Raw genomic sequence first — 25269 nt, 5'->3', positions numbered from 1 at the left:
AGAGTCCTACACCACAGAAATGAGCTCTTCTGCCCATCTTGTCCATACCAACCGTCCTATTCCCATTTCCCTGAATTCAGTCCATATCCCTCTTAACCCTTCCTATCTATGTACATCTAAATGTCTTTTGAACGTCAGAGCTGTCATTGCTTCTACCACTTCCTTGTTCCATGAACCCGCCACTATCTGTGTGAAGAAGGCGCTCTTCAGATCATTTTTAACCCTTTGGACTCTGGCCATTTTTAACCTTTCATAATATACAAACCAGACTGGGTAAACTACAGTACGAACACCAGTATGAACCAAGTGGTGGTTGGATATATACACCCAGAAAACGAGGACAGGGAGTATGTGTGTTTGTTAGCAGTCCCTGAAAATTGGGATTGAGGGTTAAAGCATTAATTCTCTTCCCTCTCATCTTAAATCTATGCCCTCTAGATTCCCCTAACCTGGTTAATAAATCTATGGTTTTTTATCTTATCTATTTTCCCCCATAATTTTATGGCCCAGGGAAAGAAGTCCCACCCTGTCCTGCCTCTGCCTCTCCTTATTACTCAAGCCTGGTGAATCTTTTCTGCACCCTTTCCAGCAATGGACTGAGCTGTGATCACACAGCCGATCGATCAGATCCAAGCTCTGCAGTCCTGCTATTTCTAGTTATGAACAGTGGTGGAAAATTCAATGGTAAACAGGAGGAGGAGGACACTTCAAGGACATCACCATTCTCGGTCTCATCTCAGCATGCGAGGGCTGAGGTCCAAAGTTAAAGCATTCACAACTACATTTGGTTGGAAGAGCTATGCAGATAACCCACCATGGCTTCCTCAAGGTCCCTGGCATCACAAACCAGGCTTTACCTATTCATTTCATCAAACATCAAAAACTGCTGGATTCAGCAAAATCTCTGGGACCAGACAATATCCCAGGTGTAGCCCCGAAGACCTGGGCTTAAGAACGAGCTGAGACTCCAGCTAAGTACTGCCAGTAGAGTTACAACACTGCTCAGTAATGGGAAAATAGCCAGGTATGACCTTACAAAAAAGGACAAATCCATTCCAGCTAATTATCTCTGAATCAAACCACTCTTGATCATTAATAAAGTAATGAAAGCCCTCATTGGGTATGCCAACAAGGACATTTATTCATCAAGAACCTACCTACTGATGCCTAATTTGGGTTTTGCCAAGTGCACGTAGCTCTCAGATCAGCTGCAGTTCAAACATGGGTCAAGAAGCCCTTGGCAGCATTCAGGAATAGCCTGATAAGTGGCAAGTAACATTGGCGTCTCAATGGCTGTCTTCGTTGAGAGCTCTAACTACAGTACTTGCCTTTGGTATTCAGGTTTTCCAACATCCTGAGTTACTCTTGACCAGATCTTCATCTTCAGCCACATAAATAATCTATCTCCAAGAACACATCATAGGCTGGAAACTCACCTTCTGACTGAAAACCCTTCGCCTTGACATGTGAGCAGTCAAGAATGAGCACAGCTCCAACAGCGCCATCCAGAACCATGGTCAATTGGCACCTCATCGGCTTCCAAAACATTTATCCCTTCCGCTGGCAAACCACTGCCTTTACACTCTAAAGTGTTTGCAAAATACACTGGGTTAGCTATGAAATGTTACATTTGGGAGAGGTTTAACATTTCCCAAACCTCAGATTTCTTCTGCCATAGGTATGGGAGTTTCAGTCAAAGGGAAACTCTGTCCTCAGTTGTACATCATACTAATTCTGAAATACAGCTTGAAACACTTTGGTCCAGCTGTCTGTAGTCTGGCAACTTCCATAGTCTGGCTTGTTTTAAATTGCAGTAGAGATCTGTAATACAGTAAAACCCCTGGTATCTGGCACCCACAGGGACTGGTAGATGCCAGGTAAGTGTATATTTTCTGTTTGCTTAAGACTTAAAATGCTGAACTAAAACCTATCTGCTGTCTCATGATCCATTGATTTCTGCTCTACCTGGGTGCAAGTGGTGGATTGGCAAACGAGTCACGCCAATTATTTTTACCTATTATTTTGTTCTAAATAATTTTACTTTTTATTTATTTCCCTCAATTTTCTCACTGTTTGCTTGAGGCTGCCGGTTGCTAGAATTCTGGATTCCAGGGGTTTTACTGTAATTATGGTGGCTAACGCCAATAAAGAGGTAACTAAGATCTAAAATTAGCCAACATCTGTACTAACTTGTAGCTAATTAACCTATGCAAGCTTTCCAATCTCAGCTAACAGCATTTCCCACTTATCGGAACTTGGGTTAAGGGCAGTTCTCGGAATCTCAGAAAATGCGGGAAGTGTCTATAGAAACAGAGCCGTTTTCTTGCTTACCTTCCTAGAGGAAGATGATCAGGTCAATTTCTGAGATCTGCATTATCTTTGTTCAGCACCAGTCAAGTCTCAAGGATACGGAGTTTCAACCTATACATGATCATTCCATCACTGCTGTTGACTCTAAATCCATAAACTCTCTCCAATAGCAACGTGGAAGACCCTTCACCATATTAACTGCATGGTTCAAGAAGATAGCTCAGTTTCACAGTCTCAAGGGTAGTTGGGAATAGAGTCATAAACCTCTACAGCACCGAAGTATGTCTGTGCCAACTAATCAAATTCCATTTGTCTATGTTCAACCCATATCCTCTAAAATAGTCATGAGTGCTACAATGTCGGCCCCATTGTGAAAAAATGAACTTCAAAAAATAATCTACCAAGTGTGTGGATATAAAATGAATACTAACCAAATCTAGCCTGTGCTCCAAGACGTGTAATGTTTCCACCTGACCTGACCACCACTGAAACCATCACAAATATGGTGATAATCTGAAACACGAAACAAATCCACCTGAAATTTAATGCTCATTATACAAATCATCATGAACTGGCCAGTACTGGCAGGGCAGAGTGTCACCCAAACTAACGTTTCATCAGATGGGGTTGTAAAGAGAACTTTTGGCTTATTGGCATTCATATATCAAAGTACTAAGTCTTGGAGTTGGGATGTTATGGTAAAATTGTAGAAGACCTTGGTGAGGTCAAATTTGGAGCACTGTGTGCAGCTTTAGTCACCCAACTACTGGAAAGATATCAGTAAGATTGAAAGAGTACAGAGAAGGATGTTGCCGGGACTTGGGAATTAAGTTACAGGGAAAGGTTAAGCAGATTAGGATGTCATTCCCTGGAACGTAGAAGAATGAGGGAAGGTTTGATAAAGGAATACAAAATTATAGACTGAGTAAATGTAGGTAGGCTTTTTTTCCATTGAGGGTAGGTGCAATACAAACCAGAGGGTTAAAGGGGAAAAGTTTAAGGTTATTTAATATTGGAGAGTGGTGGGAGTAAGAAAGAAGCTGCCAGCTGAAGTGGTCAATGCGGGTTCAGTTTTAACATTTAAAAAGAATTTCGACAGGTACATGGATGGGAGAGGTGTGGAGGGCTATGGACCAGGTGCAGGTCAGTGGGACTAGGCAGAATAGTTTGAAACAGACTAGAAGGACCAAAGGGCCTGTTTTCTGTGCTGTAGTGTTCTATGGTTCTGTCTGCATCTAATCTGGTTCGAATCATTTGATTGGACCAGTTAACAGGCTTGACAAGCAATTTGTTTGCATCTGATGAAATTTGGGTTGGGCGTTCATAGACTTGTTGGAGAAGCTTCCACTTGATTAATGAATTCAGAAGAATTCCTTCTTATTCGGCCATCTAAGAATTGAAGACACTCACTAGCCCATGTATAACTAGATTCAAGATTCCTTTATTGTCATGTAATAGTACAGAACATGTAATATTACGCAAAATTCTCTTCTATCTGCCGTAAGGCAGACTAAGAGTTGCCATTAGTGTCTCCTGGCAGACTTTACTGTACGAGAGAAAGAGAAGCAAAAGAGAGTCCCTTCAGAGTCACTGAGTGTCTGTGGTTTTGCCTCCAGCTCTCCCACAGCCTCGGCAGCTGCACGGACTCCTGTTTAGATCATCGGCGACCCAAGCTCCTGATTCACACTTGCACACTCTTTACAGTTAGATAGAATCTTCCCCAGAGATTACCAGGAGAATTAGTTCGCCATTCAGTCACCAGATGGACCATTAAGGCTGGCACTACCATACTCAGGAGTGAAGGAGTCAAGACCAAGTTGATTTCTCAGTGCAACAACACCTCTGTTTAACACAGTCTTGGAACAGTACACTTGCAGTCAAGATGAAGCTGATTTTCCATCTCGTTCTGCCTCCCAATTGAAGAACCGGCTTTACTGTATTTGCATGCACAACAGGTCATTTAATTGCTTGACATATAATTAGCACATTTAAAAATTCTGTATCGATTATAATGATAAGGGGATACTTGTGCATTCTCAATTCAGACTTAATTTTGCCCTAACTGTTCTGGGAAGATGGTAGCTTTAATGTATTGTGCATAAACCAATCCACAATCCTCAAACTTACTGGTGATTTCTTTTGGAATAAAGCTGTAGTTTAAAAATAATGTTTAAGAATCTTCCATCAGAGGAAAGACTAGGAGCAACAACTATTAACATTTGTCTGGAGGTTCTCAGACCAGATTAATGCTGTTATTAGATGCAGCAATGTTGACATTTTGAATGTAAAGTGCTGGCCTGGTAATGGAGCTTCCAGTTTGAAGTTTGCTACCCAATTAGAATGGAATTAAAAGAAAATACTGTATAAGGAGGTGTTCTTTCTGCTGCAATCATGGGTGTGAGCATTGGGGCAGGAGTAGGATTTCAAGCCGCGTGCACTGCTCTGTCACATTGCTAACCATGCCAAGTCTATCATTTTAATTGTCTTGGCCTTTCTCCATGCCTCCTGAGTGCCCATTTACACGTCAGAAACGCCTTGGCTGTAAATGGCTCTGTTGCACCAATGATGCACTCATTGTCTTTGGCAGATTCATTGTTCAATGTGCCAGCACAAGTTCTCCAATGGCCACCCACTCAGCCCATGTTGAATTAGAGTGAAGAAGGGTCATGTCCAAATAGCTACTTAATTCTCTTCTTTAATTCCCATTTCTCAGTCAGTGCATCTCCTCAACATCTGGTGAATAAACCCCTGACTTTTGACAACTGGCAAACCCCCTTCCCATTTTGGGGTGAAATTGGAATGAGTATTTTTTCTTCTGCAGTGCTGCTCCTCTCTGCTTGTGCTTGAGTAACATGCAGTGGATTGGAAGGTGTCTTTGGTGATCCCATGTTATAATTGCAATCCACCTGCCCCTCCTCAAAACCTTTGTGCTTTTCCGATCTAACCAGTGGAAATTTCTTGTTCTTTTCCTCCTCTTGCATTGAACTATTCAGAAAAGGAAGTCCAGTTCCAGTGTCCCTCTAATGGTGAGGATGTTTTCCAACTTCAACATTTTCATGCCATCGTGTACACCTCGTGACCACTGAATAAATGCACCATCCTGTCGTTTCCTTCAGTCCATCCAGTGATGTCGTGGGGGGAAGATTGTAGAGCGCCTGTGCCCTTCGCTGCGTGTTGTCATTTTCATCCTGCCTCACATTGTCTTGTGTGCACTTACCCGCCGTCGCTGTCTTCCAATGTGTAAAATTGGAATGGAAGTCAAAGAAATTGTAAGGTCTTGAGATCATGCTCTTCCTTCTACTTTAGTTAATTAAAGTGACGTCCTGTTCCTTCATACTTGGAGAGCACACAAGAATCTTGCATGCTTTGATCCATTGAAGGCTGTGGCAAAATACAGGTAGTCCTCAACTTACGATGGGGTTACATTCTGGCACCCCCATCGTAAGTCGAAAAAATGTACGTCAAAAAAGGGCAGTGGGATCAGTGTGGAGACCGACACAGAGCTGTCAGGAGAGAAAGGGGCAGTGGGATCGGTTTGGGGACTGATAGCAGGCTTTTGGGAGAGAGCTGAGCAGAATAGTGGGATCACTGTGAGGACCGACATGGGACTGTCAGGAGATAGCAGGGTAGAGCAGTGGGATCAGTGTGGGGACCGAAACAGGGGTGATGGGAGAAAGTTGGGCGATCAGTGTGGGATCCGATACAGAGCTATGGGGAGACACTATAGCCTAGCCTAATTTGAAGTACAGTATGGATTCTACCATCGTAACTTTGGAAAAATTGTAAGTCGAACCATCTCGTAAGTTGGGGACTATCTGTATTTGCAATGTTACTGATCTTTAGACTTGCCTGCTTAGCAAGAGAGAATAATTTCACAAGGAGAATGAACTCAATGCCTGACATTTCCCCACTGCTCTGTGTAAAACTGATAAGTAGCTTAACAGGGAATATTTCCTTTGGAGAGGATTACAACAGTTGATGATAAAATTTGAGTGATGGAATGAATTAAACAAAAGAGAAATGTGGTAATGAGGAGGCTACTTTCTGCAAAACCGATGAGCCATTCACCTGGTCAATCAGTCAACTGTGTCCAGGTAAATCGTTTTGAAACTAGGGGATGGGGGGGGGGCAGCAGTGAGGTTGGGTAATTCCACCTGCCTCTGTTGCTTGAAACCATGAGGTAAAATTTCCCAGCAGTAAAGACCCCACATGAAATTGGCACCTAGATCTTTAGGGTTGTTCCTGGTGGATGCTCTATGTTTGGAGATGAGGGGGTGTTACAAAAGAGTTGATTGCCAATTTTGCACCATTACTGTATATGATGATAGTAAAAGTCCCTCGGTTCTGCTCTGACTTTCAGTGTGTTACGAGGTGGTCTAATTGATAAACCTAGTTCTTGCCCAGTTCCGAGAGCTCTCCATTTCCTTGCCCGTGCATCAGCGCAACCTTGAACCTGTTCAATAGCTTCTTGGAGCAGAGAATTATGATGATGACAACCTTCAGAGAGAAGGAAACCAGAGCCCAATCGCTCAGGGCTGTTATCACAGACCAGTGTTCCATTTCAGTGCAGCTCATGGACATCCAAAGGCCAAGGTTCAATCCTGACCTCTGAAGCTATTCTCCCTGTCACCCCATGGGATTGCCCGGATGCTCCATTTTCCTGCCACATCCTAGAACCTGTGGATTAGTGGGTTAATTGACCACAGTAAGTTCCCCTGGTGTGTAGGTGAGTGGCAAAGTCTTGGGCAACAGGCTGCTGATGGGAATGAAGGGGATGTGGAATGGAATAGGATGAGCACAGGGATATTCGAGACAGGTAGCTGATGACCTATATAGACAATGAGCTGAAGGGCCAGTTTCCACACGGCAGGACCCCAAGTGTTCAGGCAGGGAATCGGTTGATTTCAGATCAGTTTTTTTTTTGCAAGAATTAAACGTCACAGGTGGTGCATGGAGTTGAGATAAAGTATAATGGACAAATACCACAAGGGTTTCCCCCTCCCCACGGTCTGCCACGAAACAGGTGCAGAGACAGTAAGTTTTTACATGAGCACTAAGACGCATGTAACACTCTCACCCTGGGCATTTTCTCTTTGCGTCCAGAATATTCCATGGGAAGTTCTAACACATTCCCTGAAGTGTCCCAAATCCATGAGCGATGCTCAACTGTGGAAGATTAGAATTATCCCAAAGTAATTGGTGATGTCAACCAGATTATTGACAATTTTGCTGCATATTGGTGTGAAATCAGCAATTAAACTATTTGTGTGCAGTTTTAATGCTCATCTGAAGTGGGAATATGGTAGTGTTAATGTTAAACTGGGGACACACGAGAGAATGCAGATACTGAAACCTGGGGAAACACTCTGCCGGAGGAGCTTAGCAGGTCGAACAGTATCAGGGGCAAAAAAAGAGTGGTCAGAGACCTCCATCAAGCCTTTGATATAATGTACAAAACTCTACATTAATTAACTGAAGGAAAAAAAGTAATATTTGCATGAGTCCGATCTCATCCATCTCGGACTTCTGCAGACATCTTCGTCACTGTTTCACTGAAGAGCCAATTGGCACTCAGCTCCACCCAGCAGCCATGTGACAATTCCCAGATAAAACTGGGTTGTGATGCTGATCGAGGATTAAACATTGGCTGGGAAGGACTGGCCTGGTCGCCTTTGAAAGTAGGACCACATGATCAACTCAGTCAGAAGTTGGGCCTCCTTTTTAAAATCTCAAACAAGTAAATGGTATACAATAAACAAGAAACAAATGAATATTGGTGTTTAAACTCTTTTCTTAAAGTTAAGATATGCATTTATTCACATGTAAGAAGATGAATCCACAAAATACAAGAAAATAACACTGGGAGTAAGTCACTGCCCTTAAGTCTACCTGATATTCAATGTGATCATGGGTGATCTCTCCCAGGTTTCAACTCCACTTGCCCATTGCCCCATCTTTTAAAAAATATCTCCATTTCCACTTCACATACTTCCTGCACTTCTCTCACTCTGCCACTCTCCAGAGTAGAGAATTCTGGATATCCATCATGACAAGAAGGCCCTTCGCACCTGTCTTCCCGTTCAAGACTGCCACTACTGCTCAATGCATCTACCTTGCCCTGCCCTCCTAGGACCTTTTACATCAGTAAGATCATTTCTCATTTTTCTCCGCTCCAGATCTAATTTATTTTACCCTCATGAGAGGACAATTAGCCTCGTCAATCTCCTTTCTCGTACATCCTTCCTATTAAAAGGAGACCAAAACTGCACAGTCTTCACGTGTGGCCTCATCTACATTTTTTGACAACTATAACAATAATTCCATATTTCTGAACTCCAATCTCTTAAATTAAAACCCATGTGCCATTTGCCTTCCACAACACTTGCTCCCCCTGCCGGCTGTTGCGATTTATGCACAAGAACACCTTGTCTGTTTGCAATATTTTCCCATTTGGGAATTAGTCTGCCCTTAAATTTCTCATACCCTAGTACATGACTTCACACTTCCCCGCCAAGTTTTTACCCATTCATACAGCATGGACCCTACTCATCCAGGTTGGCCTCCAGGGCGAGTCTTATTTGTCTGTCCATATCTTTCTTCAGCCCTTCCTATCCATACATCTGACCAAATTAATGTCAAAACTACCTTCTGTCGCTCCCCCGACAGCTTGTTCCAGATACAGCCTGTCCTCCTAAATCTCTCACCTTGACCCTCTAGTTCAAGAATCACTCAATATCCACACAATATCCCGACCTATTTTTGTGTCAACAGCTGCATTTTTCACAATCCATCCTTTCCTCCAGCCCATTAATTCACAACTGAGGGTCAAAAATGGACCCACCACGAGTTTCATCCTCTCAGCCTGAAAAAGTACTATTTATTCTGACTATTTTCAATGTGATAACCAAAATTATATGTTTCGTTACTCTGGGGGAAACCTTCATAGGTTACAGTACTAATCTCTTTGAGCTGTACTCAGAGTTGTGATGTACAAATGTAATGCGATACCATTGGTGAAACGGGTGTAAAATTGTGAGGGCAACTTACGTGCTGGGATTACACCCAGACATTAATATGTGTACTGGTGCGCATACCGGCGCTGAGACCACAACAGTCTTACAGCCTTAGGTAGATTCCATCCACAGAAGCAATTAGTTTCTCAGCACTCCTTCAAATGCAGCTGTACACCTCTCTACAGAGGAGTGTTTTGTTTGTTTGGTAACCATTGATGAAATGACTGGTGAATATGGTGGCTGACCTTCCAAAAGGAAACTTCTTTCTTTTTTGTGTTTTTTTCCCTCCGTCTGAAGAGCGAAGGTAGATAAGCACAGCCAAAGTGGGGTCTGAACAATAATGTCTATTTGTAAGCTGCTGTAACCTTTTCCTTTCTGTTTCCTGAATAGCCACAAACCAACAACAGCAAAAACAACATAGTCAGTGGTCCAAAGGAGACTGTTCCTTCAGCCACAATGGTACCTATCAACTTTTCATTTTATTGGCAGAAGCCCGTCTCTTGATGCATTGTGTTCATTTTGAGGCCAGATTGCATGTACCTGTTATTTTTGTGTCTCATATGGCTGAATGTTACTGGACTCAAAGTTCCCTGTCAGTTTTCTCAGGAGTTATTTAGCAGCCTATTGACAAATCTTAGCATAAGATTATAAACAAATTCCGATCAAATAGTCTTTTCCCTTGTTTTAGGCAAAATAGCATTTATCTGAGAGCCCTTATTGTCAACCAGGAATCATTCTTGCAATGGGAATGAGGTGGGACAAATGACTCATCACAAAGTCAAGGCTCATACTTTAAGGGATCAAACTTTATGCCAATCCTATCATGTCAAAAATAATTTTGGCTCTCTTTATCCTTCTTGAAAATAAAACCACCCCACTCGAAAAAAAGGGCATTGAACCTTTTTCCCCCCAGGTCAGAAACTGAGCGATTTCTTCCCCTGCCAATAACCCACTGAGTGAAAAGAAGAGTAATTGTGCATTTAAAAATCGAGGGTGCTCTTAGACCCATACCTTTGTTAGTCTTAGTCAACAAGAGAAATAGAAATACTGTATAACCATCCCAGAAGAAAATAATGTTCCCCAGATCAAGCAATAATAAAAAAACATTCCATAGAAATTATTTGTATTTCCCCCACCCCTTAGAAATTCTTAGTTTAAACATCAGTTAACACTGCAATCTTCTTCTTTGGCTTGGCTTCGCGGACGAAGATTTATGGAGGGGGTAAAAGTCCACGTAATCAATGATTTAAACTCAGCCAAACAATGACAGAGCATGTTTTTAAATGGAAATTCATTATGATTCTAACAGGCAAAGTTTGCACCAAGCTATTTTTTTTTCTTTCTAAGTCCATACAGGGGGTGTAACTTCCACACATCCCTTGGTTTGGAGGATTTTGTTTCTGACTTCATAAACCCAGGGACTGCCTGTCATCTGGCTATTGTACAGCAAACAAAGTCAGTTTTCTACTTAAACACGTTCTCTGATTAAAGAGCAGAAGAAAGAAAGGTGGCAACCACTTCTCCAAACAGAAGCAGGATCATTTCTGCAGAAAAAATGCAGTGAGAGAAGATTTGTCACATAACTTATGAAAGTAAAAGCCACCTCAATCATACTCGAACAGAATTGGCTCCAATATTGACTGACGTCACCTCTGCTCTTGCTGATTACATCATCTTCCAGCCTTTAACAAAACAATGCAGAGATCTGAAAGCAAGAGGACAGGAGGCATCTAGAGAACCGAGAATCCTTTAGGTTGAGAGCTTCTTATTACAATTGGGAGATAATAATAATTAAAACAAATTCCCTTTTAATAATAATTAAAACAAATTCAGCCCATCAAGTCTACTCCGCAAATCCACCCTGAGCTAAACTGTTCTCACATCAAGTTCCAAGTTCCGGCCTTTTCCCCGTATCCCTTGATACGTATCCCTATGAACGTATAAATTAGATTGCAAGGAACTACAGAGGTAATGATGAGGATCGCAGATAAAGTCAAACAGATCTTGACAAAGTAATTCAGTAGAAAAAGCAAATGGCAGTACAAGCCAGAGGTAATGCGCCATGTAAATGTGGGTGCAGTAGAGGTGTGAATGATTATTGTGGAAGAGCAAAGGTGGGGGAGCCCACTGTTCAGCGGAGGGTCTTGCTGTGGTCTGGAATGTGACTCCAGAGAAGAGGACAGCCACGCTAGGCATACGAAAGTCAGAGAAGCTGGACTCTCACTGTTGATTTACTCGGTTCACATTGCTCCGGAACACTATCTCCCAGCTACAGCACTGCTGGATAGGATAAAATAGTTGCCTTTCATTCTAGAGCCAAGAATCTTTATGATGATCCCAGTCACAGAGGGAGGCAAGAGCAATAAAGAACAAACATTATCTAAGTCAGTTATCTAGCTCCTCAACCTATGTTGCATTCTGGAAACCCCATTGTAAGTCGATAAAAACCATATCGAAAAAATACCTCACCTACCAATTTTTTTATGATTAAATTTTTAATACCTTTATTCCACACTGAAAAAAATCATTAACGTACACAGCTGAAAGCACACCGGGCATGAAGAATGTTTGAGGCATTGAACTGAAATTAATTGTAGGATGGTGAGGAGACATACATGGGCGTTTAGTAGACATGATGGGTTGTTTACAGTGGACTTGTTCACTTGATCACGGCAGAGACTGCGAGCGTGGTTGAGTCAGTATCGTGAGAGAGTAGGCTGTATGCCACTCTGGCGCAATGCAGCCATCGGCCAGCATCGTGAGAGAGTAGCGTAACGCATATCGCAAGCGCGGGAATAGATTGGAATTCGAAATTGAAAGTATGGATTCGAACCATCGTAACTTTGAAAAATCGTGTCGGACCATCATAAGTGGGGAGCACCTGAACAGGTGATATATATCAGCTATCTGATCGTTTGCAAACAGATCAAAAGAAAAATAAAAGAACACCTTAATATTTTCAAATACCTTGATCATATAAAGAGCCAAACATTGCTGATAATTACAGTCCAGGGATTTGCTGGGTAATATGAGTGTAAGACCACCTAACTGGCTTGACTGAAATTCTTTTTGACTGCTAGTTTAATGGAGGTATAATCCGGTTAAATTGAATAGCTCCATTTAAATAATAGAAGGTTTACTTAATGCATGGGGTAACTTCAGCCGTATTTTAACATTTATATGCTGGTTGTACTGTTTTAGTCTTGAACTGAAGATGACAGCATTTGATGGAGTATGTTTTTTTTGCCCATTCTTTTAACAATGGGAAGAACCAAAGTAAAAATCTGTTGACTGTGGAGCAGCACTGTGGTTCAATCTCAACCCAGAATCGCAATTCATTTGCAGCTTGTCTACATGCACCATCTGACATAGCAGCCCTGTTTGTGCCTTCCAATTCCATCCAACTCAGGAGCTTTTCCCGAGGTTCAGTTCCTATTTTCAGAAATTGTGTTTTTAGTGGATTTTAGAGGAGTTTCATTTTAGTTGAGTTGTTGCAATCTGAATCTGTCACGTCACTGGTAATCTACAACCCAGGGCAGGATGGGTTTCTCAGGCCAGCAACTTGAAAGTACAGCATTGTACAAAACTTTGCAACTCGACCTGAGCACAGCAGCAGTAAGGGATCAAGCAGCATTTTTCTTCAAAAATATATACCATGGATTTGTTATTCGTTTTTAAAGAAAGGGAAAATGGCACTGATGTGTTGAACTGAAATTTTGAGCCATTCACTGGCCTTTCCAAGATATCTATGTGAGGCGCTGTCTCAAGAAGGCAGCCAGCATCATAAAGGTCCCCCATCCCCCTGGTCACAATCTCTTCTCTTCGGGCAGAAGGTACAGAAGCCTAAAGACCAGATTTCAGATTTATTGTCAGAATACAATCATGATATCCCATACAACCCTGAGATTCCGAACCCTGAGACCAGCACCTTCAGGCTTAAGGGCAGCTTCTTTCCAACAAGGATCAGGCCCTTGAACCTCCCAACAGTATCCTCATCATAATCCTTCTCAAAACCATCAAAGATCTATCTGCATTACTATTTTTCACTGTGATTATGATTTATTATTTTGTTTCTCATGTTCTATGTGTTTTATGTACCTGGACAGCTGTAGCAAGTAAGACTCGTTGCATCTGCATATTGTAATGTAGATGACAATAACTTTAAACTTCCATTTTCTATTCAGGAGCCACAGACAACAGTTGTCCATAATCCCACGGATGGCATTAAGGTACCAGCGTGACATTTAATTTTCAATAAATGTTCCTACTTCCAAATTCTTGATGATCGAATGAAGTGGGGGGAAAAAATGTAAGACTTGCTTTCCAATGATATTTTCATACTCCTTTCAAAATGCAAAATAGGTGAGGCACGGGTTAGTGTAGCAGTTAGCGCAATGCTGTTATGGCGTCAGTGTTCAAATCTGCTGCTGTCTAGGAGGAGTTTGTACCTTCTCCATGTGGGTTTCCTCCAGGTGATCCGGTTTCCTCCCATGTTCCAAAGATGTCCAGGTTTGGTAGGTTAATTGGTCACGAGGGTGCATTTGGGCGGCACAAGCTCGTGGGTCAAGAGGGATAGTTACTGTGCTACATCTATCAATTTATAAACAAATTAAAAGGGGTGGTAGATGTTTCAATTCGAGGAACTTCAACCAGGTCTGGCAGAGGTATTTCTGATATAGTGTCTCGACCCAACACTCCCTCTACCTCCACGATTGCTGCCTGACCCACTGGGTTCTTCCAGCAGCACACTTTTTACTGTAAAGCAACGTTGTTTGAGGGCAAGTTGGCCTTGACTCCAGCAGCAAGACTATGGTTCCCTCAGGTGTGCAGCTGAGATAGCAGCTTGCGATCCAACACATAGCTCATTGGGACAAGCTCGGTGGTGTCTTTGGATGTTTGCTGAAGTGAAAGTGCTAATTTGCCAAAAGAAAATTCCTTTTAAATTGAATTAGGAAGTTGCACCTTGACTTAATGTGTTTTAGAATTCAGCAAACATTGAGGTTCTGTGGTTTCTGAATTCCCTCAGTCATTTTTTACAATCTACAATGGTCATCAAATGGTAGACTTACTGAATTTTAGGCCATGTATATTGTAATGAGTATAAAGGCATACTGGAAATACTCAACAGGTCAGGCCACATCTGTAGAGAAGGAAACCGAGTTATGTCAAGTCAAGTTTATTGTCATCTGATTGTAGAAGTACAACCGGACGAAACAATGTTCTCTGGTCCTCAGTGCAAAACACCCAGACATAACACACACACAGACAAACAATACATATGCAGGACAAGTATTCATAAATATTGTTTCGTGATTATGAGGGTGAGCAGGTCCTTTGGTAGTTCAGCATTCTCACTGCCCGTGGGCAATGCTGTTTCCAGTTGATGACCTTTCCTCAACAAGGAAATCTTTGAAATTAAACATTTAACTTCCAGATGAAGAGGTGGTGGAGAGAACAAAGAGAATATTTGTGATAGGGTGGAGATGGTGCTGTATGAGAGAGGCTGGTGCAGCTAACATGTCTGGAGGAGGTGTACAAAGGAGATTATTAAAGGTAGGAATAGAAAGAAACACTGGAACTATGAGGTGCTAGATTTTGAAGTTGGAAATCCGATATTGCTGAGAATCCCAAAACATCCAGTAACTTGGGCAGCATCAGTGGAGAAAGAATAAAATGGAATTAATATTAAAATCTAACTTTTATTAGATTGGCTGGTTGGAGCGCAAGTGTGTAAGGCTGGTTATCTGAAATTGTTAACTACTATGGACCCCTTCCTTGTGAAGCAGTCAAGTTTGGTTTCTTCTGTACTCCTCTCCTACTGACTGAATTTTAAAAATCTAAACGATATTTTGTTACGTGAGCTGAAAAGATGACAAGGTTTTTTACTTAAATGTATTGTGTTCATGTGTATGTGGGGGGTGGGTGGGGGTGAGCATAGGGCCTCTGTTGAGAATGGCTGATCTGCAGTGTTAACTGCTGAGGGTTGTCATGTGCCTGGTTAGAAGGTGAGATGGTGGTCCTTGAGGTCGTGCTAGACTTTGTTACCCTGTTAAAAGTGCAGAGGTCTCAAGAGAGTTAGAAAGCAGTACAGCAGGGATACAGACCCTTCACCCAACTTGTCCTTGCTGGCCAAGTTGCTCATCTTAGCGAGTCCCACCTGCCTAATCTCTTCCAACCTCTCCTATCTTCTTACCTGTCCAGTGGGAATGGGATGAATAATTAAAGTGATAAAGGGCTGGAAGCTCAGCTTTTCCCTTGTGAATTGGACAGAGATGTTCTACAAAGCGGTCACTCACCTTGTGTTTAGTTTCTCCAAAGGATAGGAGACCACATTTTGTCATTAAACTGAAAACCACAATTTAAAATTATAGGATTACAAGCCTCCCATCTTCTTCCACAGGCACCCCAGGTGTTCTGTTTCCCACTTCAAAACAAGGTCTTGATTTACCTGCTTAACTTCCTAAGATTCAAGATGTGATGTGAAGTTATCAAGTAGAATCCATGCCTTCACTTAATCCTAATTTTTAACCTTGGGCCTCAAGTAGACCAGATATCTGGTGACTAATACTAATAATCTTTGTAACATAAAATGGGAGCAAGTGATACAGTCTGATCAGAGTGCTGAAGTTCGAGTCAAAGGCAAGTAGGCTTCAAGGAAGATAAAGTGTCCTGCTAATAGGCCTCGACATACTTACTAAGACTCAGGATTTGATTTTAAAGGTTTGGTGTTCACCAATCTGCAATATGAATGCTGATGAATGCCCTAATGGTGTTGGAGTTCCAGGGTTTCACATTCTGAACCTGGTTTGTTTGACTGGACACAAGGCAGTGATAACAAATTGGCTCCTTCTAATCTGGCGCCTTTGGTTACTTTCCCATAATTGGTTCACAAAACAAATGTTTTGGGCAAATTGAACGACCAGATCCAAAGTAAAAATTTGAGCATGGTCTCGAATGGTTGCAGTGTTTAGCTGCTGTGTAATGAGCTGGGCTGTAATTCAGTGAACTGTTAGAGCTACACGCTCAAGTGGATTAATATAATAACATCCAGATTCCTGACTGACAAACGATAACAAGAAGCCAATTGAACCAGCAACAGTTAACTGTGCCCCTTGTGGTAAAGGTGTGAAATCCACTCCTCATTTGGAGATGAGTAGTTGCAATGCAACACCACAACAAGAAACAGCTGATCTCCATAGCTGCATCTGTAACCATAGCAACAGTTGTAGATCAATTACATCAAAAGTCCTTGCCTCATTATGGGGCTGATTTGGTTTTCTGTTATCAGTGACTAGGGTTGATCTTTCAGACATCGTTTTCAATGAGAGATTCACCATTCTCTCCAATGTGCTGAAAAATGTCATGCTTTTATCAGGTGAATCTATAGGACGGGTTCTTAGCTTTATAGGCTGTAATTTGTGGACCACGAACCTTATGGTACAAAGTAGACAATGCACAGTGAGTTGACGCTGACTGTAAGAAGTTTGTATGTTCTCCCAGTGTCTGCGTGGGTTTCCTCCGGGTGTTGCAGTTTCCTCTCACCCTTCAAAACATATGGGGATTCTACTGTGCTCTAAATACCATTTAAAATTTAATTTAAAGGCCTGATTAATCTCCAGTTCATTGGCTGAAAGAACATAAGGCATAGGAGCAGGAGTCGGCCGCTCGGCCTGTCGAAGCTGCTCCGCCATTCAATGTGATCACGGCTCATCTCCATCCACCTCCCTTTTCCCCATATCCCTTAATTCCCCAACTATGTAAAAACCTACCCAACCTGGTCTTAACTATACTTACTGAGGTCACCTTTACTGCTTCCATGGGCAGCTAATTCCACAGATTCACCACCCTCTGGGAAAAGAAGTTCCTCCTCATCTCTGTCCTAAATCTACTCCCCTGAATCTTGTCCCCTAGTTCTGGTCTCCTCCACCAATGGAAACAACTTATCTACCTTATTTATTTATATTTAATAATTTTATACATTTCTATAAGATCCCCTTACATTTTTCTGAATTCCAGCGAGTGCAGTCCCATACAAGTCTAAAGAGTGGATCTTCCACTCAGGAAGACACTCCAAGAGAAAGTTAACCACACTCACTAAACCCATCCACCATATTATGGAGACTAGTGAGTCACATGAATAGTTCTTGTTAAAGATATTCATAGATTTTCTCAATGGGTCAGTACCAGCCTGACACTTCCTTAATTTAGAAGCCAGTACATCCTCCTATATCTCTCATCCAGACATTGCAGTAAATGCTGGAGGAACACAACCGGTCTCGCAGTATCCATAGCAGGTAAAGAAATATTACTGATGTTTCACGCCTGAGTCCTTCTTCAAACAAAAAGCAGGCAGGCGTCTGAATAAAGACTGAGAGAGAAAGGTGAAAGAATGGGAGGGGGAGGAGTCCAGACCGACAAACAATTGACGATACAATAAGAGGAAAGGTGAGAATTGATTTACTGTGTGTTTTTACTACAACCACAGGGTTTGCAGACTTCTGTGTTGCATTGCAAGGACTGACCAATTTTGGGATCTGCACCAACTTTAAAAAAAAATTCTCTTTCACAGGGATCGACTGAGAGCTCCAATGCAACCACTGAAGACGAGGAAGGGAAAGGTAGGCCGTCATTTAACTTGGTACATAAAAGGCCCTTTTATAGAGTAAAGAAATACGACTGTAAGGGCGGAGATTCTCCGCCCTCACATCGCTGACCCTACCTTCATAAATGCTCCAGGAGCAGCTCCAAGGCATCAACTCCGGTCCTTCTGTAGGCTTGTGCCAGAGATGGAATAGAGCACTCCACCTCTCTCCATAAATGTTTAGCTGCTGCACACGCTGGCCAGGGGTGGGCTGATGACGTCGCATTTATGCAGTCAGCCCGCGACGCAGGACTGTTTAGTGAATCTGCGCTAAACAGTTCATGTCAGACAGAACCCGGGGTGCGAATGGGGAGTGTGGGTGCGCAAAAATCCCCAGGCAAACCGATGCATTTCGTTCCCAAGTCATCGTCTCCCTAACATCTTGCAGATGAGCATATTATGCCAGCATGTTAGAAATTGTTTAGAGTACCGCAGAATAGTCATCATCGGTATAACCATCGCCGCTGCAGCATTGGGGCTCCGGACTTGCTACTCTGCTCCCTCGTCCTTCTCAACCTCCCGGCCACGGTGGGTCAGGGTAATTTTGCAGCCAATCAGCAGGAGCGGTCTGAAATCCCGCCGCCGCTGGCCCAGCACCATCGTCCACTTGTAGCAGCTCTGGGAACAGCTTCGTGATCCCGACATGCCACAGCCGGGAGATTGAGAAGGACGAGGGAGTGAAGCGGCAAGTCAAGGGGCCTGAAGGTGTGGCAGTGGCGGTCACATCGATGATGACTATTGTCACTGATGTAAAGTCCATGTATGGAAGAGTTGTGCTAGGACACTGAGTACATTGTCACTGTCGACACAGGCAGATCAATGGCTGACTTCTTTACCCATAATCTCACACACAGCTGGAACCGCTCTGCATTTCCCAGAGCGGTTCCAGATGCATGGGGGATTATGGATAACGATGACAGCCATTGCTTGCCGCATATTTATGATGGGCGATGCCATGGCAACAGTTGCCCTGCCTTCAGCGACTCCGGAGGTTACACCGAGGTGCCACTCCGCATAAAAGCAATGCTGGAGCAGCCTTTTAGAGCTGCTATACAAGAAAGTAAGTTAAAATTTTTCTCTGTGGATGGAGCCGGCCTCGAAGTGGAGGCCCTCCATAAAAACACCTTAATAATATCCTCTGGACACAGAACTTTGTAACCAGACAACCTGATAATAATTGGTTTCTGTTTTTGTGTGCTCTCATTGATTAGCCAGATTATGTGACTTTCATCTGAATTCAAAAGCTGCTATGTTATAATGTATCAATAGATAGATTTTTAAAAACTAATTTGTGTTTAAACTTGCAGTTTTACATTTGTATGAATGGGTTGGCCTGGTATTTGGGGGAGCACATTCACAGTTCCTCTCCATCCAATGTACCAAGAATGAATCTCTGCTGATGTAAATGAAATATCCAAGTACGGAGAAATTCTTTGATTAAATCTGTATCCATGCAGCTGAGGTTCTCTGCACCCACGCTGTCTGTTGATCATCGCAGCCTTGTTTGCTGTCTGTTCCCTTAATTTTGCTTCTAATTATTCTGTGCTTGGTTTGATGTTGCTTTCAATTTTGGGAGTTAGCTTCAATACAGAAAATAACCTTTCTCCTCTGCATGGTGTATAGGCTGCAGCTATGTTATTTCTAGTGATTGCTATCTCGAGGTAGCAGGAGCACATGAAAGCTGAATTGAGGTACTTTGCAAAAAAAAGTCTGAATTTTCCCGAATGTTACATCAAGTCCCTAAATGCCGGTGAATTTTTCCCCTTGTTGGGTTGGTCACATTAAAACAGCAGGTCATTTTAGATTAAATATCAAGGGAACATCCCGACAATCTGTTCACCACAGATTGGTGGACAAGCATCAGATGCATTTCAGAATTTTTGTAAAAATGAATTTTTTAATTGTAAATGTTATCAGTATCTATTACCCATCCCTACAACTGAGTTATTTGTGAGGAACTTAGTGAAGTTACTGCCACAGTGCTGTTGGGGAAGGCATTCCAGGGTATAGAACTGTGGTTCTCAACATTTTTTTTCCACTCACATGCCTCCTTAAGTAATCCCTTACTAGCCATAGAGCACCTATGAAATCCTATGCTTTGTGGTTAATGAGGGATTACTTAAGGTGGCATCTGAGTGGGAAATAAAGGTTGAGAACCACTGGTTTAGAACCAGTGCAGCTGAAAGAACAGCGACATATGTCTGGTTCGGAGTGCCGTGCATCTTGGAGGAGAAGCTGCAGGATTGGTGCACCTGTGCATTGCCCCCCCTTGATGATAGATGTTGAGGGTCTGGTGGTAGAGGCTTTGGTGATGAACAGCAGTTTGTAGCTGCCATGCCACTGTGATGTGAGAAGTGAATGTTTGGAAGCATGGGGAGCACCAGCCAAGCATGTCTTGAGTGGGATTGAGTGACCTTCAAGGCAAGTTAAAATGATTCCCGTGGACTCCAAATGGGCCATGTTGGTGATGCAAAAGCTCCCTGATGCAGGACACCCAGGCTATTAACTTACTCCCTTGGCCTCGATACTAATGTGGCTGGTCCTATTAAATTTCTGTTCAATAATAGCTCTCCTGAAATATTGGAAAAGGTCATGTTATATGCTTGAATGTCAAGGATAAATGATTTGACTTTCTTTTGTCCACATTAGTAATTGTTTAACTCTTGCGGGGCTGCCAAGGTAACTCAGCAAAACAGTGAGAGATTACTGCTCTCCCAACACTTTCAGACCATAAGACATTGGACCTAAAGGCTATTCAACCTATCAACTCTCCCCACCATTCAACCATGAGCTGATCCATTTTCCCACTCAGCCCCACTGCCTGGACTTCTCAAGTCAAGCCAAGTCACCTTTGTTGTTATACCATGCTTGCATGGTAAAGACAAGATAGCATTTCTCCAGGAACACGAAGCATATTTACATAAATATATGTTAGAATAGAAGTTAAACACATTAAAATATTAAAACATTTACAGTAAAAGTCCAAGGTACACTATCCACAAATGTTCTGATGGCTTGGGGGATAAAGCTGTTGCCCAATCTGGACGTATGGACCTGAGTGCTGCAGTACTTCCAACCAAATGGCAGAAGGAGGAACAGTTTACATGAGGGATGTTTGGGGTCCTTCACAATGTTTATTGCCTTTCACCTGCATTGAGTGTTGTAGATGTTCTTCATGCTAGGAAGAGAGCCCCCAGTGATTTTTCACTATCCTCTACAGTGTCTTGCGGTCCGAGGAGATACAGCTTCCAAACCAGGCAGTGATGCAGTTGCACTGGATGCTTTCAATACATCCTCTGGAGAATGTAGTGAGAATGGGGGGTGGGAGATTAACTTTCCTCAGCCTTTGCAGGAAGTAGAGATGCTGCTGGGCTTCCTTGGCTATGGAGCTGGTAATGGTCTTCCCATTACCTTTGATGCCCTGGCGAATCAAGAACCTAAGAATCTCTGCCTTAAATACACCCAATGACCTAGCCTCCACAAATGCCCGTGGTAACAAATCCCACAGATTTACTACCCTCTGGCGGAAGAAATTCTTATGCATCTCTGTTCTGTGGACACCTCCCACGATGGGAAGGAACCTACACCTACATCTACACCGTCCATGCCTTTAAACATTCGAAATGTTTCAATTAGGTACCCCCGTATTTCTCCCAAATTCCGACGACTACAAGCCAAGAGCCATCAAATTATGATAACACTTTCATTCCCAGAAATATCCTTGTGGACCTCCTCTGAACCCTCTCCAATGTCAGCACATCCTTCCTCTCTTTCTTGTTTTGGGATGTGTGATTTTACAGAAATTAATTTTATAATTGAGAAAGGGATACAGCTGTAAAATAAAATATATGAGGATATACATGAGTGTCTTCTGCTTCCCTACAGCGGAACACTGATCAATGATTTAATGTTTCCAGACCGTGGAACACTGAAAGGGAGTCAAGAAGCTTAGCAAATCTTCATAAAATGAGAACATAGGTATTCTGTTTAGTTGTCATGACCTTTAGGCTCAAGTGCTTTCCCGGCCAGTCCTTGTAAGCTCGGATGCCTCAGTAATGAATACCTGCATCAACTTCAGTCCTGTGTGCATGGTGACTCAGCAATCAAAGCTCTCCTTGCCAAAGATTTTCATCCCTGAGAGAAAAATTTGCTCATGTCCTACTCCTGATTATGCAACCTCCTCACAATATCTATCCCGTGGCAAGTGCAGAAAGCTTCACATCCCTGTTTCCAACAACAATACTCTGGGTGTGATTCAAGCAATGTCTTGGTACGTTTCAGCTTCATAAAATTGTTCCATTTCCCTGCGGTTTTACAAGGCACTGGTGTCTTGTATTGGTGTCAGACTGCCTGATGCTGTCCGCTGCCTTGTTTTATAATCTCACTCTTTGGCCTCATTGTGGCAAGGCTTTCTTCATGACTGATAAGGATGTGCTGCCTTCCTTTCTTGGAGGTCATTTCCATGGTTCATCAGCTCCATGTAGTCTGCATTATTCTGTGCAATTTTCAGAAAGAAAATCATGGAATAATTAAAACAATGATATTAGGTTGTCAGATATGAGAACTGAAGTGGTGAAACCTCCAGGGATGCCTTCATCCAAAATCAATCAGAATCAGAATTTATTGTTATTAACATGTCACATAATTTGTTGTTTTGCTGCAGCGTCACGGGGCAAGCATTTCTAAAAACCACCTTACAAAATAAATAAAAATAGTGCAAGAAAAAGACAAAGTGAGGCAGTGTCTGTGGTTCATTCAGGAATCTGATGGCAGCGGGGAAGAAACTGTCCTTTTGCCGCTGAGTGTTCATCTTCCTGTACCTTTTTCCCTGATGGTAGCAGAGTGAAGAGGGCATGGCCTGGGTGGTGGTGGGAGGGGGGAGGGGTCCTTGAGGATAGAGGCTGCTTTCGTAGGACATCGCCTCTTGGAAATATCCTCAATGAAGTGAAGTCTGGTGCCCATGATATTGCAGGCCGAGTTAACAACTCTCTGGAGTTTTTCTTGTCCTGAGTGTTGTCACCTACATGCCTGACAGTGATGTAACCAGAAAGAATGCTCTTCCTGGTACACCTGGGGAAGTTTTCAAGAGTCTTGAAAAGTGGTGACATACTGAATCTTCTCAAACTCACAAAGTATAGCCGCTAATGAGCTTTCTTTGTGATTGCTTCAACATGGAGGCTCCAGGACGTCCAGGAATTTGAGGTTCTTTACCTGTCGATGAGGACTGGTTCACATTCACCTGGTTTCCCCTTCCTGAAGTCCACATCCAGGTCCTTGGTGTTGCTAATGTTGAGTGCAAGGTTATTATTGTGACTCCACTCAACTAACTGATCTATCTTCCGAGTCAGTAACCTGGCTGCATCCTGTTTGGGCATCCTTAGAGTGAATCCTATATGTTTCCAAGTAGTGCACAGACCAGTGTCAGATACACAGATCATGCTTTTCACAGGATCTGTGGGGAAATTTTGAATCAGGGACAACCCTCTTCACATCAACAAGAGAGAAAAGAAAAATCACCTGCATTTTCCTTTTGTAGTTTGGACGTTTAATAAGCAGAACTGTAAATGGATGCAGAGTTGACCAGCGTAGGCTGGAGACGCAGAGAGGCCTCTGCATGAGTTCAGGCAGTACCACATGTTTATGCTCCGGTGAACCACATTCTGAGTGTGTTCACTGAACATTGGGAATCCGCTTTTAGCCATCTGGTGGGAACATAAGCAGACAATTGCCCTCCAGTGCTACTGATTGCCCAAACACTTCACAACGACAATGTGAAGAAGCAAAGAAAGTGCAGGCATTTGATGACCTGTATCAAACCCAGAGGTTTCTAGACTGAAAGTAATCAATTCTTTCCAATTCAGCAGGTCAGGCAGCTAATTAAATTAAGGAAATTAATCCAACTTGAATTTGGATGAAAAAAAATATAAAATGAAAAAGTAATATAATGGAGAAAAAATCCATTACGTACAGTAATGCTCATTATCTGTCAATCTTAGACTGACAAGCTAATGGTATAACAGTGCCACATGCAAATAAGGGTGTTTAGCCCCATGCCTGGTTCCCACCTGACAGTGTTCATGGAAGAGTAATGATTGTAAAATATGGGTGAACCAAGGAGACTTGGGTATACATGAGGGGGTGACCAAAACCAGTAAGTCCACTGTGCAGTGAATGGGCTGTCTGATCGAAAAGCAACATTAGAAAGGACAGGCATGAACTTTCCCATGTGGATCTGGGTAAAAGCACCCAGGAGGCTATGGTGTTGGGATGGAGAACCTTGGTCAAACGGCTGCTCATCCTGGAGACCCGGGTCATTTCCTGATACATAGCTGAGCATCAGCTTCCTTGGCAGAGAGGTTACACATCTTCTGAGAACAATTCATCTTGATCCATCATTGGTCTTGATGCTTTTCTGTTTGTTTCTCACCTTTCTTCCACTTGTCTCTCTACTTCTGTTTTTATTTTCTGTCTGAATTTTCTCTGATCAGCCGAGGTTTCAAGTGTCAACAGCCTGACATCTGTCCTTTTGGTTATCGGAGAACCTCTAGTTTTAGCTTTTGGCTTTTCTCTCTGATGGCAGTGTGACCAGTTTGTAGATTTCAGATTTATTGTCAGAGTTCATACAACCCTGAGATTCTTTGACCTGCAGGTGAGGCAGAATTACCACTTGGCAGTGCAAATAAAAACTGTACACAACGTACTTTTCACATGTAAAGAAATAAAGAAATGTAAACAAACCGTATGATGCAGAGAGAAAAAAAACCCATAAAGTCCAAAAGTAAGAGTCCTTTAACAAGTCCCTGATTGAGTTTGTTGTTGAGGAGTCTGATGGTGGAGGAGGAGCAGCTGTTCCTGAACCTGGTGGTGCGAGTCTTGTGGCACCGATACCTCTTTCTTAATGGCAGCAGTGAGAACAGAGCCTGTGCTGGGTGGTGTGGACCCTTGATGATCGCTGCTCCTCTCCAACGGCAGCGTTCCCTGTAGATGTTCTCGATGGTGGGGAGGGTTTTACCCATGATTTGGGCTGTGTCCAGCTGAAACATTTACAGTCCCATTGTACTAGACTTCAGTTGTTTTCCCGACATCAACCCTGCTTTACTCCCTCTTGTTTGACTGCCACTTATTCTTTGGAACTCCAGTGGATTGACTCCATTCTTAATCTCTCATCATGAACCTCTTCATCCCGGGAATCTTTCCAGTGTATTCCTGATGTACTCCCTCTAAAAGCAACTGCAGTGAATGCAGAAACCAAAATATCTGACTGAGTGTAAGTCGGTGGGATGAGGCAAAAAAAAAAGTTTGCCA

The 25269-nt window shown here is 42.7% G+C and overlaps 1 protein-coding gene across 3 annotated transcripts in view; it reads left to right on the top strand.

Moving 5' to 3' along the window:
• Positions 1-25269, top strand: part of camk2g2 (calcium/calmodulin-dependent protein kinase (CaM kinase) II gamma 2) — a 340104-nt gene that overhangs the window by 275993 nt on the left and 38842 nt on the right. For all 3 annotated transcript variants that reach the window (XM_069885378.1, XM_069885379.1, XM_069885380.1), the window contains 3 exons: positions 9714-9782; positions 13508-13552; positions 17893-17941. In XM_069885378.1, the coding sequence (XP_069741479.1) occupies positions 9714-9782; positions 13508-13552; positions 17893-17941 (163 nt within the window). The remainder of the gene's footprint in view (positions 1-9713; positions 9783-13507; positions 13553-17892; positions 17942-25269) is intronic.

Source organism: Narcine bancroftii, chromosome 6, assembly GCF_036971445.1.
Source record: "Narcine bancroftii isolate sNarBan1 chromosome 6, sNarBan1.hap1, whole genome shotgun sequence".
In the NCBI taxonomy this organism is placed as follows: domain Eukaryota; kingdom Metazoa; phylum Chordata; class Chondrichthyes; order Torpediniformes; family Narcinidae; genus Narcine; species Narcine bancroftii.
The sequence above is the reverse complement of the archived record's forward strand: the minus strand, read 5'-3'. Positions and strand labels throughout refer to the sequence as shown.